Source organism: Myotis yumanensis, unplaced genomic scaffold (genome assembly GCF_028538775.1).
Source record: "Myotis yumanensis isolate MYYU_CA2020_CCGP unplaced genomic scaffold, mMyoYum1.0.hap1 SCAF_10, whole genome shotgun sequence".
Classification (NCBI taxonomy): domain Eukaryota; kingdom Metazoa; phylum Chordata; class Mammalia; order Chiroptera; family Vespertilionidae; genus Myotis; species Myotis yumanensis.
In genome coordinates this window covers 47530552-47545607 of record NW_027223761.1, presented here as the reverse complement: position 1 = coordinate 47545607, position 15056 = coordinate 47530552, and the positions used below count along the sequence as shown (strand labels likewise).

Here is a 15056-nt window from a genome sequence, read left to right as displayed (position 1 = left end):
TTGGCTTCTCCACTCCGGCTGCTCCCAGCCCCTCCTTTTTTTTTTTTCCAGCTCCTCCAGCAGAGCCCCGAGCGGATTGGAAGCCTGGGTTGCCCCCAGTGACCCAGGCCCCCTGCGACCCAGGCCCCCATCCACTCCTTGAACGGAGCCCAGGCCCCCAGCCCCTCCTTGAGCAAGCCCAGGGCCAGTGGAAAGTTTGGCTTCCTCCGTCGCCGGGAACAACCCAAGCCTGCTCGCTCCAGTTCCGTGGCCGCCACCATCTTCAGTTATCTTCACTCTTCACTCCGCGCCTGCATATGCAAATTAACCGCCATCTTTGTTGGGTTAATTTGCATAGTCGCTCTGATTGGGTGGTGGGTGTGGTGGAGTGATGGTTAATTTGCATATTTCTCTTTTATTAGTGTAGATAGTCAATACTCCTATTCACAGATTCCATTTTTTAAAAACTCACCTACTTGCTAAAATTTATTTAAAACCCCCAACTCAGTATTCACAGTGCTTTCCTGGTCAGTCCCAGACAAGCACATGTGCAGAGCAATGAAGACTGGAGTAGCCCCCACATACACGTTCCCAGCTGGGGCAGAACAAAGCCACACTCTGCCTTCTCGTTTCAGCTCTCACACTGTAAACGAGTGTCCTTTATCTGTCTGTTTAATGTCACGCTCTTCACACTGTTGTGCTTTTTATGGTGGTTTTGCTGTTTAAGATGGCCCCCAAGCTTAGTGTTGCAGTTCTGTCTGGTGTTCTAAACGTGAAAAGATACATGTGTTAGTTAGAGAAGCTTCATTCAGACTTGAGTTAAGTGCTGCTGGTCCTGATTTCAATGTTAATGAGTCAATAGTACAAGGTATCTTCACACAGAAACAAGCATAAAACACGATTATGTGTTGATTGGTTGACAATAAATATTGTGGCCAAAGGCTTGCAGGACCCTAGCCCTGTGGTTCTCCTAGGAAAAGTGACTCCGTGTTCCCCAATGCAGTGTTTGTGGTGACATTATAACCATAACTTTTGTAGACAATGAGAGTCAGCTGTGCTCATATTATTCTCTTTTCCCGAAAAGTTTCCCTTCCAGCATGTTTTCTTCCACCAGCAAAGCACCTCTCATCCTTTAAAACCCAGTCCAGGTGTCACCTGTGCAATGCAGCTTTTCCCGGCTCCTCCCTAGCAGGTGATCTCTGTTCATGCCACTGTTGGAGCAGTGAGCTCCGTGCACAGAGGTACCTGTGTACACTGTCTCAGTCCTTTCCACAGGACATGAGGCCCTAAGGGGCCTGGCTCGCATAGGTTTGATAAATGTTGATTGAATAATTCAAAGGAGGAAGGGGGGTTGTACATACTAATGGAAAAGAAACCTAAAGTGAAGGAAACAGAATGTGGATTGAATAATGGATGTGACAGGAGCACATGGAAAGGATCCTTGTGTTATTCCTGGGGTAGGTCATGAACTGGTTCTGGGTCTCAGTACAGAACCACACTAAAACTTCTGTTGATTAGATAGTGGCCTAAATTGCCTTAAGTGAGAAAAGAGAGTGAGTCTCCTCAGCCAACAAGGGGAAACCTGGCTTCAGGGTCAACTTGTTTTAGGACGCACATTTCATCTTTTTTAACTCTGCCCTCTCTAGATTGGCTGTTCCAGACTCCACAGGGTGGGCTCTGCAAGTTCTGGCTCCCATCACCACAGTCTCCTGTCCAGTGAGAGAAAGGGTCCACTTTGAGTTGAATCTTAATGACCGCACTGGCAACCAGTCACTGGATGAAATGCATTAATTGGCTTCATCTAGGCCAGTGGTTCTCAACTTTGGCTGCACATTAGAATCACCTGGGAATCTTTTTAAAATCCTGATTTCTGGGCCTCATCCTCCGGAAATTCTGTTTCTTTGTTATGGGGTAAGGCCACAACATTAGTAACAAAGAAACAGAATTTCCGGAGGATGAGGCCCAGAAATCAGGATTTTAAAAAGATTCCCAGGTGATTCTAATGTGCAGCCAAGGTTGAGAACCACTGATCTAGGCTCCTGTGACCCCGCCTCCCCCAAAGCCTAGAGTTGAGTCAGTGTCACATAAAAGGTGTCTGTGTACCATCTCGCTCAGGATGGAGATAGGGCCGAATCCTGGAAGTGTTATGTTGGCAGGTCATCTGATTGAGAGGTTTTGTTTGTTTTTACCAAAAGAAGAGCAAATAGATATTCTTTCCTCTTGTTCCTTTGGTATACTTTTCATTGACTTACATAGTATATAAAGTGGTGTCAAGCACTGTGCTAAATTCTGGAAATAAAAAAAGCCCCTGTCCAGAATATAGCAGTCTTCATTCTGTGCCCTAGGAACAAATTTGGTTCTCCAGAATCAGAGAGAAACTTTATTACTCAGATGAGCATATAGTTATGCTGCCCTCTCTTAGGGGAATTTGGATTTGAGAAGTGGAAATGATTTTGGACTAGGAACTGAGGCCTAGATTCTAATCCCTCTATTGCCATCACCAACTAATGGTGAACTTGACCTTTTATAAACTCTGTGGGCAGTGTTTCTCAAAGTGTAGTCAGTAATCTGCATTAGCTTCTCCTCAGGTTCTCTCTGAACCTTAGCCCTGACCCACTGGACCAGAAGTTCTGGGACCGTGATCTCTGCAAATTGTTTAACCTCAATGAACTTCATTTTCCTCGTCTGTAAAAAGGGGATTGTGTTTGCCTTGCAGCGTTGGTTTGACGATTAAATGTGTTACTGGATAGGAAGCACATGGCACATGGCGGGAGCTCAGCAAGTGCCATTCTCTTGCCTCCCTCAGAGTATAAAGTCCCTGGGGTCCAGAGTAGCTGAAGGATTCCCAGAGGAAGGGCAGCAAGGGAGATTCTAATTAATACTTAGTTATTCAGTAAAACTTGTACTTCTGTTCCAGTAATCTGATTAAATGAAGTATTATTGTATCCGGTTTTCTTAGTTAAAAACACATAAGGGCCGAAACCGGTTTGGCTCAGTGGATAGAGCGTCGGCCTGTGGACTGAAAGGTCCCAGGTTCGATTCCGGTCAAGGGCGTGTACCTGGGTTGTGGGCACATCCCCAGTGGGAGATGTGCAGGAGGCAGCTGATCGATGTTTCTCTCCCATCGATGTTTCTAACTATCTATCCCTCTCCCTTCCTCTCTGTGAAAAATCAATAAAATATATTTTAAAAAAAAACAAAACACATAAGGCTGTCAGGGTTGGGAGAGACCCTAGCCCCTTGTCCGTCTACAGATACACTGCTTGAGCCCCCTCCTCCGTCTCCTCCCCACCCCTAGCCTAGGCCAGGGGTCAGCCAGCAAATCACTCACTCAGGAAGTGTTCCTCCAGAAATGTGTGCCTGTTACATGACCCACTGGACGCTCTTATTGGTTGCTCTTAACTGTTACAAGGCAGAAGACTGGCCTAGAGTCCTTCATGCTACAGTGTATTGGGGTATAGTTGTGTACATCATGCCCTCACAAGTCAGATCAAATTCTGTGTCTTTGTGATTGTTTGAGCTGGAACTCAAACCTCATCACCACGGGGAGTTTCACTAAGCAAAAGATGTGTAATTGAGTATGTGTGTTTTATTGGTGAATTCTTTTTATATAAAGCAAACAGCTCTTGAAGATGCAAGTGTTATGTTTTTAATATCCCTGACTAATCAGTTCAGTTTATTGATATCATCTAGAGAGCTCAGTTAGAGTCTGATTAACTAACTATAATCCTCACTTGAGAGAATCCTCCCGGGTTTGTTGGCAGTTTTTAGCTTTACCCTCATCAGAAAGAGGGAAGTTAAAAGGACACGCCCATTTCTAGGAGTTACACAAAATCCTCTTCCAAGAAATGTCTTGACCCTTCTACAGCTTTAGCCACAAGGCATGTGAGATTTGGTATCTGAAAAGATTATTTGAGGCTCTGAGAAGCCCTTAGTCAGCAAGTTCTGTTATCGTTGGTCTAATACCTAAGGCAGGGCGGAAGATTCTGGAGTTTTAGAAATATTTTCAACGGTCAAGGCTGAAACTAAAGGAGTCTCTAGTTAATACTTGGTTATTCAATAAAAGGCATCCCCTGTTCCAATAATCTGAGATAATGGATTAGATGAAGTATTACCGTATCCAATTTTCTTGATTAAAAATATACAAGGCTGTCAGGATTGGGAGAGACCGTAGTCCCTTGTCTATCTGCTGATCCACTGCTCAAGCCTCCTCTTCAGTCTCCTCCGACTCCTAGCCTAGACCAGGGGCCACCTCTTTCTCTGAATAGTTTGGCTGGAATACAACCACTCTTGTTTGCTTTCCAATTGTCTGTGGCTTCTCCATGCCACCATAGAGTAGGCCAGTTGTGGCATCTGGCCTACAAAGCCTAAAATATTTCCTCTTTGACCTTTATCCAGAAACTTTGCTGACCCCTGACCTAGTCTACCTCCTCTTCAGTATCTCCAGTGATGAGTAGTTCTTCCGTGTCCAAGGCACCAGCTTTCGACCGCTCTTTTGGAAACATTTTCTTATACCGAGCCGAAACCTGCTTGTCTGTAGCCTGCCCCTGCTGGCACTAGTTCCACTTTAGTATGCGGAGTCACTCAAGAGAAAGACAATCACTCTTCCGTGTGTCGGCCCCTTAAACCTCAAAACACTACAACATGACTCCAGGCAGAAGCTCACTGAATCCTGGTCCCAAGTGCCTTCATCACGCCCAGGACTGAACACCACACTCGTGTGATCGACACTCCATTGTAAAGTCAAATTGGGGCACACCTGCATTTTCTAGGTGCCAAGAGCTATAGGAAGAAGCCATGGCCTCATTCTACATGCTCGGAGACCTTGTAATCTAACCCAAATAACAGAGACAGGTTTATGTGGGACATCACTCTCAGTTCAACAGCTAGGAATGATGCAACTTCCGGGCCTTATGTACCCAGGGTACGTGTCTGTGGTCTGGGTGGTTGTGAAATGGTTTGTTTTTTTACTAGATTTGGGTACAAAAGGAAAATAGTCACTTCTGTTTCATCAGAGAAGGTGGAGCCATTCTCTCTTCACTTTGAGAGTAGAGCCCCCATGCCATATACTTACTTCTCTAAGCCCCGTTGTTGAGTAAAGCGACTTGCATTGTCTTTCCCTATCTCCTTGCCATCTGCTCTCACTGTTGTAGATTATTGCAACAGCTTCTTAAATAGTTCTCCTGCCTCTGATTTTTCCTTTTTTTTTTTTCTGATTTTTCCTTTCCCTAGTTGTTCTTCCTCATTCTGTCAGAGCACAGCTATCGTTACCATTTCTCTGCTGATCTGTACTCTTCAGTGGCTCCCCACTGCCGATAGAGGAAAGATAAAAGTTCTTAGGATGGCATCCAAGGCTTCCCAGGAACACCAGACTCATCTTTTCCACATTTGAAAGAGACTATTCCACATTCTCTGAACTCATTTTTTAAATTAATTTTATTGGAATGACATAGATTAATAAAATTATATAGGTTTCAAGTGTACAATCCTATAATATATCATCTATGTATTGCATTGTGTGTTCACCACCCAAAGTCAAGTCTCCTTCTGTTACCATATACTTGACCCCTTTTACCTTTTCTGCCTCCCTCCCCACCTCCTTTCCCTCTGTTAACCACCATACTGTTGTCTATGTGAGGTTTTTGAATGGGTTTTATGTTTTCCCATACCCAGGCCTTAGTCATACTGTATGCTATAAACAAAAGGTTCTTTTCTCCTTCTTTCCCAAAACCATATAGCAAACCCTACCTTCTTCATTATTCATATTCATTCGTATTTCTCTTTCTCTCTTTCTCTCTCCCCTCACCACTACCCACTGATTCCCTGTCAGTGGTCTGATAGCATATTGTGTCTCTTTTCATGGTATTTCTGAAAAGCTGCCTTTTGTTTTAGGGATATGAGCAACATCATAAATAAGTTACTTGAAAGGAGTGTTTGGGTCTTGCCTCTTTTCTTTATAAGCATTTAGCAGAATTTGTGCTTGTTTTACTGAGTACTATAGAAGGAGCTCATTGATTGGGCACCGGCAGGGAAGTAGCAGGAAGAGCTGAAGGGGAGTATATGATTTTGATCTGGGAGCCTGAAAGAATAGTGATGCCTTTGACCAAAGAGGCAGAACTCAGAGGCATGCTGATACGTGGTTCAGGGCAAGAAAAAGGACACGCTAAACCCTCCGCAGTGATGATACAATAGAAAGAATACTGAATTGGAAATCTGGGCATCTTTTATAACAGTGACTCTTCTGCCAATTACGTGATCTCAGAATGTCCTCAGGCAGCTTTAGATCCGATAGCTATGTCCTTGGCACCTGTCACGTGTCAACGTTTATTAGTTTCATTTAATTCTCAAAGCAATATTATTAGTTTTGCATTTCCCCCCTTTTATATATATTTTATATATTAGAGAAGTTAACAAATTTGTTCAAGTTTATAGAAATATAATTCAGTCTTTTCACTTTAATCTTAAGCTTTTCTCACCACACTCTGCATCATCTACCTCATTCTGCTCTCCTTCTTTCTCTGCACTTGTTCCCCCAGGTCTGAATTTTTGTTGATCTGAATTAATAGTGTTTCTTCTGCTTGGATGGGTTGTACCAGGAATTAGGCAAAAGCTGATACCCTTTTTCCTTCTTCATGTTGTCTATTTGATGTTTTAAAGTGGCTTAATATCATTTATTATTGAAACTAGAAAAAATAGTTTCAAGATGAGATATTTAAGAGTAAGTATACTTGTATTTTAATGAGATTTGGCTATGTTACTTAGTTCAATAAATAAGAGTACTTATAACACAGAAGGAAGGCCACATGTCAGGTTTTGGGGAAGAGGAAGAGCTATATTCTGAGAGCACTAGATGGTGGAACACTGGGTGAAAGATAATAAAAAATGATGACATTGTTACCAGAAAGGGGACCTGGCCCTTGGCGGGTCTGCCTAGGCCTGACTGGCAGTATGTGGGTTCTTGACTTCATGCAGGAAAATTTTCACAACATGAGTCCAGATGAGGGAACGTTTATGAAAGCTGGGGACAGTAAAACAAGAAAGGGCTTAGCATAGGAGAAGCAACAAGAGCACTTAGGCTGGGCTACCCTAGCTCTCTGGGAAGTCAGAGAAAAGGGGGCCTTGTAACAGGGTTAGCCTGTGAGGAGCTGCCACTGCCCATTGCTCCCCTGGATGCAAGTCTCTCATGGGGCCCTTTAGAGTTTAAGAGATGCATGCCTGTGGGGGAAGAAGTAGGTAAAGAAGACCTAGATGGCTGTACAACAATGTGAATGTACTTAATGGCTCCGGGCTGTTCCCCAGAGGGGGACAGAGTGCTGGGTCCTTTGTCTTGAGGCTTGTATCTCTCCTCTTGCAGGCAAGAATCTTAGGGGAGGTCTCAAGGGAGGGTTTCAGCAGAATATTTATCAGTTTTCTAAGTGTGCTCCTTCAGGGTGGTGGTCTCCACTGATTGGTCAGCACCAGGGCAGGGGGTCATTAGTCATTGCAGCTGGTCCTGGTATCATCCATCTGCTTTTGCTGCTTTTCTGCATCTAGATGCCTAGACACATTGTCTCTAGGGAGGTGAACTTCTGTATCTACTGTAAACTGCTCTGCCAGTTTGTTAGCTGCCTCAGTTTCCCTATTCTACTTGTCCTGGCTCACTGGCCTGTCTCAACATGGCAGGATAGCATTCAAGTATAAGCAAAACTTTAGAAAATTTAGAAAGGAAGGAAGATTGGGAAGGAAATTGAGTATGTGGAGGTGGAATGACCAGGCATGTTTTAGAAATAGTGAAAATTCTACTTGGTTTAAATAGCAGCAACTTGGTTTGAATATATACCGTGTATATGTGAGTAGAGATGAGATGGAAGAGTGGGTTTGAACTAGATTGTGAAAGCCTTAAATCTGAGCCATAGAATCCAAGAGTCCATCAGCAGATAGAAGGGATAATCAAAATGGAATGAAATTTGACACATACTACCACATGGAATAACGTTGTAGGCATCATGCTAATGAAATAAGCCAGTCACAAAAGAACAAATATTGTATTATTTCACCTATATGAGTAGTCAAAATCAGACAGACAGAAAGTAGAATGGTGGATTTCAGGGGCTGGCATAGGGGTAAAGGGGGGCAGTTAGTGTTTAATGGATACAGAATTTCAGTTGGAAAAGAATGGTGTTGATGATTGTACAACAATATGAATGCGAATGTACTTAATACCACAGAACTACACGCTTAAATGGGTAAATTTTATGTTATGTCTGTTTTACCACATTGGAAATAACTTTTAATTAAAAAAAAAAACTAAACCATAGAATTTGGAGTTTGCTATGCGGATGATGGGGAGCCATTACATTTTTGAATTGTTGGGAGAGTAACAGGATTAGAGCTTTCTTGCTCTGATGAAACTGGAAGCATTTAGATGTAGTAAATTAGGGAATTAGGAAGCCATGACAATAGTCCAGACTATAAGTAACAAGCACTTGAAATAGAGAGTGTAGACAGGCAGGCATGATATGGGCTGTTATGACCAGTGTGGTTCCGAATGTACTTGGACATGTATTTTGGTGAATGTTTGTACACAGTTATTTGGGGTATGTACCCAGGAGTAGAATTGTGGGGGGCTGGCATGAATGTTCAGCTTTAGTAGATACTGCCTTATCAGTTTTTCAAAATGATTATACCAACTGACACATCTACTAACAGAGTATGAGTTTTCCAGTTTCTCCACATCCTTCCCAGTACTTACTATTGTCAGTCTTTTTCATTGTCGCCATTCTTGTGGTTGTGTGGTGGTGTTAATTTGTACTTCCCTAATGGCGAATGGAGATGAGATCTTTTATATGCTTATTGCCATTTGGGTGTCTTCTTTTGTGTGGTGCCTAATGAAATCTTTTGCTGATTGTTCTGTTGAGTGGTCTGCCTTTTCCTTGCCAATTTGTAGGAGTTTTTTTATATGTTCTGAATATGAGTCCTTCAAGTCCTTCATCAGTCATGTGCATTGCAAGTATCTCTTCTCACTCTCTTGGCTTGGTTTTTCTTTCTCTTAATGGTGCCTTTTGATAACCAGAGGTTACGTTTAGTGTGGTACGATTGGTTTACTTGTTCTCTGGTATTAGTGCCTTTTGTGTATTCAGGAAATCTTTGCCTACCCCAAAGTCATGAAGATATGTTTTTTTTTTTTTTTTTCTTCTAAAATCAATAAAAACATATCCTGGAGGTTAAACAATTTGCAGAGATCACAGCCCCAAAATCTGAGTATGTGCCCTGACTGGAATCAAGCCCCCTTCTTAACCACTGACAACCATTAATCTGCTGTCCATCCCTAAATTTTGTCAAGGATGTTATATAAGTGGAATGTGTAACCCTTCAGGATTGACCTTGTTCATTCAGCATAATTCTGTGGAGATTCATTCAGGATTTTGCCTGTGTCAGTATTTTTTTGTGGGGGAGGGGGGTTTTATCATGAATGGGTGTTGAGTTTTATCAAATGTTTTTTTTCATTGATTGATGTAACCATATGGTTTTTCTCCTTTAACCTTATTAATATGATGAATTATACTGATTGATTTTTGAATGTTGAATCAGTTTTACATCCTTGGAATAAACCCCATTTGGTCATGGTATATAGTTATTTTTATATCCTACTTAATTAATTCTATGTGGCACATTTGGAGAATAATATATAATAAGAATTCCTGTAAGATCTGGAATTCATGCTATATCCTCAGCATCTGAAATAATGCCTATTGCATAGTAAGCACTAAATAAATATTTGTTGGATGGCTAACTGGAAAGGAGGGAGAGAGGGAGGGTGGGAGGGAGGGAGGAAACATACATAAATGAGGCCAGAGAGATTTCTGAGGTCAGAAAGGTTCAGGAATAGGAGATGTTGTTCATGGTCTACTTGTGAAGAAACAACAAATACAAAAATACCTGTAATAGGTTGTAAAAAATGACATGCCATGAGAAGTACATGAAAAGTGTTATTGCTCTGGCTGGGTGGCTCAGTTGGTTGGAGCATCATCCCATACACCAAGAGGTTGTGGGTTCAATTCCCAGTCAGGGAACATACCTAGGTTGTGGGTTAGATTTGCTGGTTGGGCGCGTACAGGAGGCAGCTGATTGATTTTTCTCACATCAGTGTTTCTCTCTCTCTACCCATCCCCCTTGCTCTCTCTAAAAAATCAATGAAAATATATCCTCGGGTGAGGATTATTTTTAAAAGTTTTATTAAGGTTCAGAGGAAGTAAAGCTTCATTTTGCCTGAGGGGATCAGAGAAGTTGAGCTAGACTCTTTGAAGTTGCTTTGTTCTGAATTGTTTGGTTTCCAAAAAAACCAGCATTGACTTGAAGAGGTGTTGTGGCAGAAGAGGAATGGGGATTTGGGACTGGACCAGACAGCCTTGCCTGCTCTGTCATACATTTATCAGCATTTCATAGGCAGCCATTTGTCAGCCTACATGCTTCCTTGGAAGCTGAACCTGACAGGCCTCGATGCTATCTGTAGCAAACACCTTTTTCTTGTTGTTGAGGGCGTCTGTGTGTGGTTATACTGAAACCTGCACTCCAGAGATTCGGAGACAGCTCTTTCTGCAGAGACTAGCCCTGAAGGGCACACATCAACCAAACACAAGCTAAACTATTGACAATATCTTTTCAAATGCACCTGACCCACACATGTACATGTGTATGTGTTCCCTGTGGCATGCGTACACACAGCACACACGGAGTTCTCTAAGCAGTGGCCTGGCAAGACTTCAGATGATTGTAAATAAATAGTATTTACGTTTATTTTCTTATCTCTGCCCTGTATGTCTATACCCTAACCCTTATTTATGTCCAAGGCTTGTTAGGCATCAGTTCTGTCCCCATGACCTACTAGTGCAGTGAGGAATTCATGTAAGAAAATGATTCATTCATTCATTCATTAAATACATAGTTATCCATAACCAGTTATGTGCCAGGCACTATTCTAAACACTGAGGCTATGGCATGGGATAAAAGAACAAACCCTTGCCCTCATGGAGTTTACATTCTGGGAGGTGGGTGCGGACGCTCAACATAAATACGGTATTTGAGGCTGTGTAAGTGCTAGGAGACCAGTACAGCGGAGAAAGAGAGTGTGAGGCTTGGGTGGTTAGAAATGGCCTCTTTGATAACGTGACATTTGAATAGAGACTTGAAGGAAAGAATAAGCAATGGGAATTCTGAGGGAGGATTATTACAGGCAGTGGGAGCAAGCACAGCAAAGACCCTGAGGTTGGACTGTGTGGCCCCTGTTTAAGGCCAGAGTGGCCAGAGCAGAATGGGCAGAGAATGGCAGGAGATGAGGTGAGAGATGTGGGATGAGGGACCCCCCTTGGCCACGGTGAGGTGGCTCTTACTCTGAGTGAGATGAAAAGGCATTGGAGGTTCTACCCACAGAAATGAGATGTTCTGATTTATAAGTACTGGGGATATAGCAGTGAAGGAGACAAGCAGAAAAATCCTAAAATTATGTGCTTCGGAGAAGTTTTAGAAGGGTTTCTCTGTGATTCTTTCAAGGCATCGTGATTTGTTGAAAAACACAATGTACAATGTATGGAAAGTTAGGAAACTTGCTTTCTTCTCTTTGCTGGGTGTGGCATTGTCACTTCAGCTCACCATGTCTTAGTGGGGGTCCCCATCCATAAACTGAGATGTTATGGTTTCCCAGCTCCACCCTGTGAGTGAAAGTGCTGTGAGTTTGAGTCTGTATTCTAGCCTAATGGAATAATTGTTCTAAAGTGTTTTAGTCCACATCTAACTTCCTGATCTAAAAAGTGGGAATGCCACAATTCACTTCATGGTGATAAAACTGTTTCCGTAGTGAAATGCCTTCCAAAAGCATCCCTCCTTTCTGAAATTCTGGGGCAAAATGGGAGGGAGAGCCCATGTTCAGCCTGCAGGTGCACCAGTGCCCACCCTTAACCTTGCAATAATATGGGGACCCGTGTAAAGCTTTGAAACAACTGATGACCTTTCCCCCCTCCTCTTACTCCTTCCCCTTCAGGCCTGGAAGAAACGCTGGTTTATCCTGCGGAGTGGCCGGATGAGCGGTGACCCCGACGTCCTGGAATACTACAAGAATGACCACTCCAAGAAGCCCCTGCGGATCATCAACCTCAACTTCTGTGAGCAGGTGGATGCAGGCCTGACCTTCAACAAGAAGGAGCTGCAGGATAGCTTTGTGTTTGACATCAAGACCAGCGAGCGCACCTTTTACCTGGTGGCTGAGACCGAGGAGGACATGAACAAATGGGTCCAGAGCATCTGTCAGATCTGCGGCTTCAGTCAGGCTGAGGAGAGCGCAGGTAAGAAACACAGACCTTGCTCCAAAGGGCAAGGTGCTTGGTGGTTGGGGGCTTGGCGGTTGGGGCTGTGACAGGGCTGTCAGGTTCCTTGAATAAGGAGAGCAGGCTGTAGCTAAAAGCTCCTCTTCAACAGAGGAGTAATAGGCAAAGGGTGAGAGTGTGAAGGGGTTACCAAATATTAGAGGGCGCCCTGGCCCTGAGGACACTCAAATGGGAAACTGAGATCTGTTGGGGTTGTGATGAAGCTAAAGGTACTTTGTGCTAAAGGTAATGTATTCAGGTACCTCAGCGCCACCCCATTTCTCAGCCCTGCGCCTCTCTACCCTTCCCTCACTCTCTAGCACTCTGTGCCCTGTTACCTGTCCACCATCCCATATGGCAGCTCTCACCTTGATCCTTTTTCTGTTCCACCTCTGTCTGTCTAGTCCATCTATTTCACACCATCCTACACAGTTACACTTGCCAATTTTTTTTTGGCCGGGGGGGGGGGGGGGACGGGAGGATGGGGGCATTATTGTTGATGTATAATCCAATGTTCATTTCTATGCATTTGGGAGGGGACAGGTGAGAAGGGGAATGCTGACTTACATTTGGGTTTTGTTAACCTTCAGAAGGAATAGCTCAGCTTTTTGAAATGAGTTTTAAATTGCAGAAATTCTCTTTGATATTTGTTTGGACTCATCCCCAACTGTAGGATGATTGAATAGGGTGTGTGTATTTTTTTTTCTGAGGCAGGTAGAGAGCCTAAATCAGTAGTTCTTAAACCTGGTTGCACATCAATTAAAGAGAAGCATGTTGCCCAACTGGTGTGGTTCAGTGGTTGAGCATTGACCTATGAACCAGGAGGTCATGGTTCCATTCCCAGTCAGGGCACATTTCCCAGTTGAGGGCTCGATCTTGGGGCGGGGGGAGGGGGGGGGGCTATGCAAGAAGCAGCCAATCAATGATTCTCTCTCATCATTAATGTTTCTGTCTCTCTCCCTCTCCCTTCTTCTCTGAAATCAATAAAAAATATATTTATAGAGAAGCATATAAAAGTCATTGATTCTGAGAACCCCTGGAATCAGCTAAGAATCTCTGAGGCATTCCTGTCTTTTAAAAACTTCATTGCAAGTAGCAATGATTTTGACCTAAGGCCGCACAGCTAGAAATGACTGAGCCAAGATTCTAACCCAGGGGTGGGCAAACTTTTTGACTCGAGGGCCACAATGGGTTCTTAAACTGGACCGGAGGGCCGGAACAAAAGCATGGATGGAGTGTTTGTGTGAACTAATATAAATTCAAAGTAAACATCATTACATAAAAGGGTACGGTCTTTTTTTTTTTTTAGTTTTATTCATTTCAAACGGGTGGATCCGGCCCTCGGGCCGTAGTTTGCCCACGGCTGTTCTAACCTAACCCCAGTCTGACTTTCCATTATAATACTAGAGGCCCAATGCACAAAATTATTGCAAGAGTAGGCCTTCCTTCCCCCGGCTGCCAGCTGCCGGCACTGGCTTCCCTCTGCCACCCAGGACCCAGGCTTCCCTCGCCGGCCCCGGCTTCATCCGGAAGGTTGTCTGGTCTAATTAGCACATTACGCTTTTATTATTATAGATGTTGTCTCTTTCTCCCTAACCTCCTGAAATATGACCATCTGGCAAAACCAAGCCCGGGTATTTTTGCCTCTTTGGACACTTTGACGGAAGCACTCCCTGACCCCTTCCACCAGGGGTATAGCTGGCTTAGGTTCCCGCCTCACCAGCCCGTATTGCTCACATTTCAGGGCTGGGGTATTCCAAGAATTCTGTCATTCTAGGCTTCCATGCAGTCATCAGGCTCCATTGGTGAGTGCGTGGGCTGGGGTGAGGGTGTCGGAGTTTAAATCACAGCTCTGTGATTATGTGAGTCACTTGAAGCCTCGGTTTCCTCTTGCAGAACAGAGATAAGTCATCTATCCAGTGCTTCTGCTTCTCCGTGGGTACAGGACAGACCATAGCTCCACTGCCTGTGAACCTCAAGTTTCACATCTCCCACAGGGCTATCCACAGAGATACCCCATGGGGTTCTCTGCAGAGGTACCCCCCAGCAGCTGTGCCATGCAACAGCCCTGCCTGCTGCTTGGGCCTGTACAGACTTCTTCCTATACGGACCCTCCTTCAAGCTAATATTCCCTTTTCTTTTTCTTTTTCTTTTTTTAAGAGTTGCAATAAGACCTATAGGAAAAAAAAGAAAGAAAAACAACTTCTGTTTTTCACTTTCAGCTGGAAGAGGTTCTGTGGCAGATGGAGTCTTTTTTATAATCTTCTTGCCACTCTCAGCTTCTGCTGTCTGCTGCCACCCTCCAGTTCCTCACATATTCCAGCCAGAAATGCCTGGAATGAAACCTGTCTAGGAACAAGACTAGACCAGGAGTAACACTGAGTCTGACTGTCGACATAGGGTGGAGAACACAGCCTCCTGATAAGAGAGAGCCCTTCCCAAAAGGAAACCAGGGTTGAGGCTCACGGAGGGAAAGCAAGTCCAAGGATGAATGTCTCGATTTCCTATCGCACGTGTGGAGATTTTTTTGTTTGTTTCTTTGTCATATGCGTGCGCACACATGCATAAAAGCACATTATAAGAACCCTGCCTTCCTCTGGGAATCAGAATAGCCCTCAGCCCCCGAGAACAGAGCAGAAAGCTGCTCTGAGCTGTGCTTCTGAGCAGGCGGGTCCAGTCCGCACATTTGTGGCCCAGACGTGGGCAGCTGTCCCTGACCAGATGTACCACACACAAAAG

At 43.9% G+C, this 15056-nt stretch overlaps 1 protein-coding gene across 1 annotated transcript in view; it reads left to right on the top strand.

Moving 5' to 3' along the window:
• Positions 1-15056, top strand: part of GAB2 (GRB2 associated binding protein 2) — a 157759-nt gene that overhangs the window by 103809 nt on the left and 38894 nt on the right. Inside the window, exon 2 of the mRNA XM_070425696.1 lies at positions 11996-12296. Coding sequence (XP_070281797.1) covers positions 11996-12296 — 301 coding nt within the window. The remainder of the gene's footprint in view (positions 1-11995; positions 12297-15056) is intronic.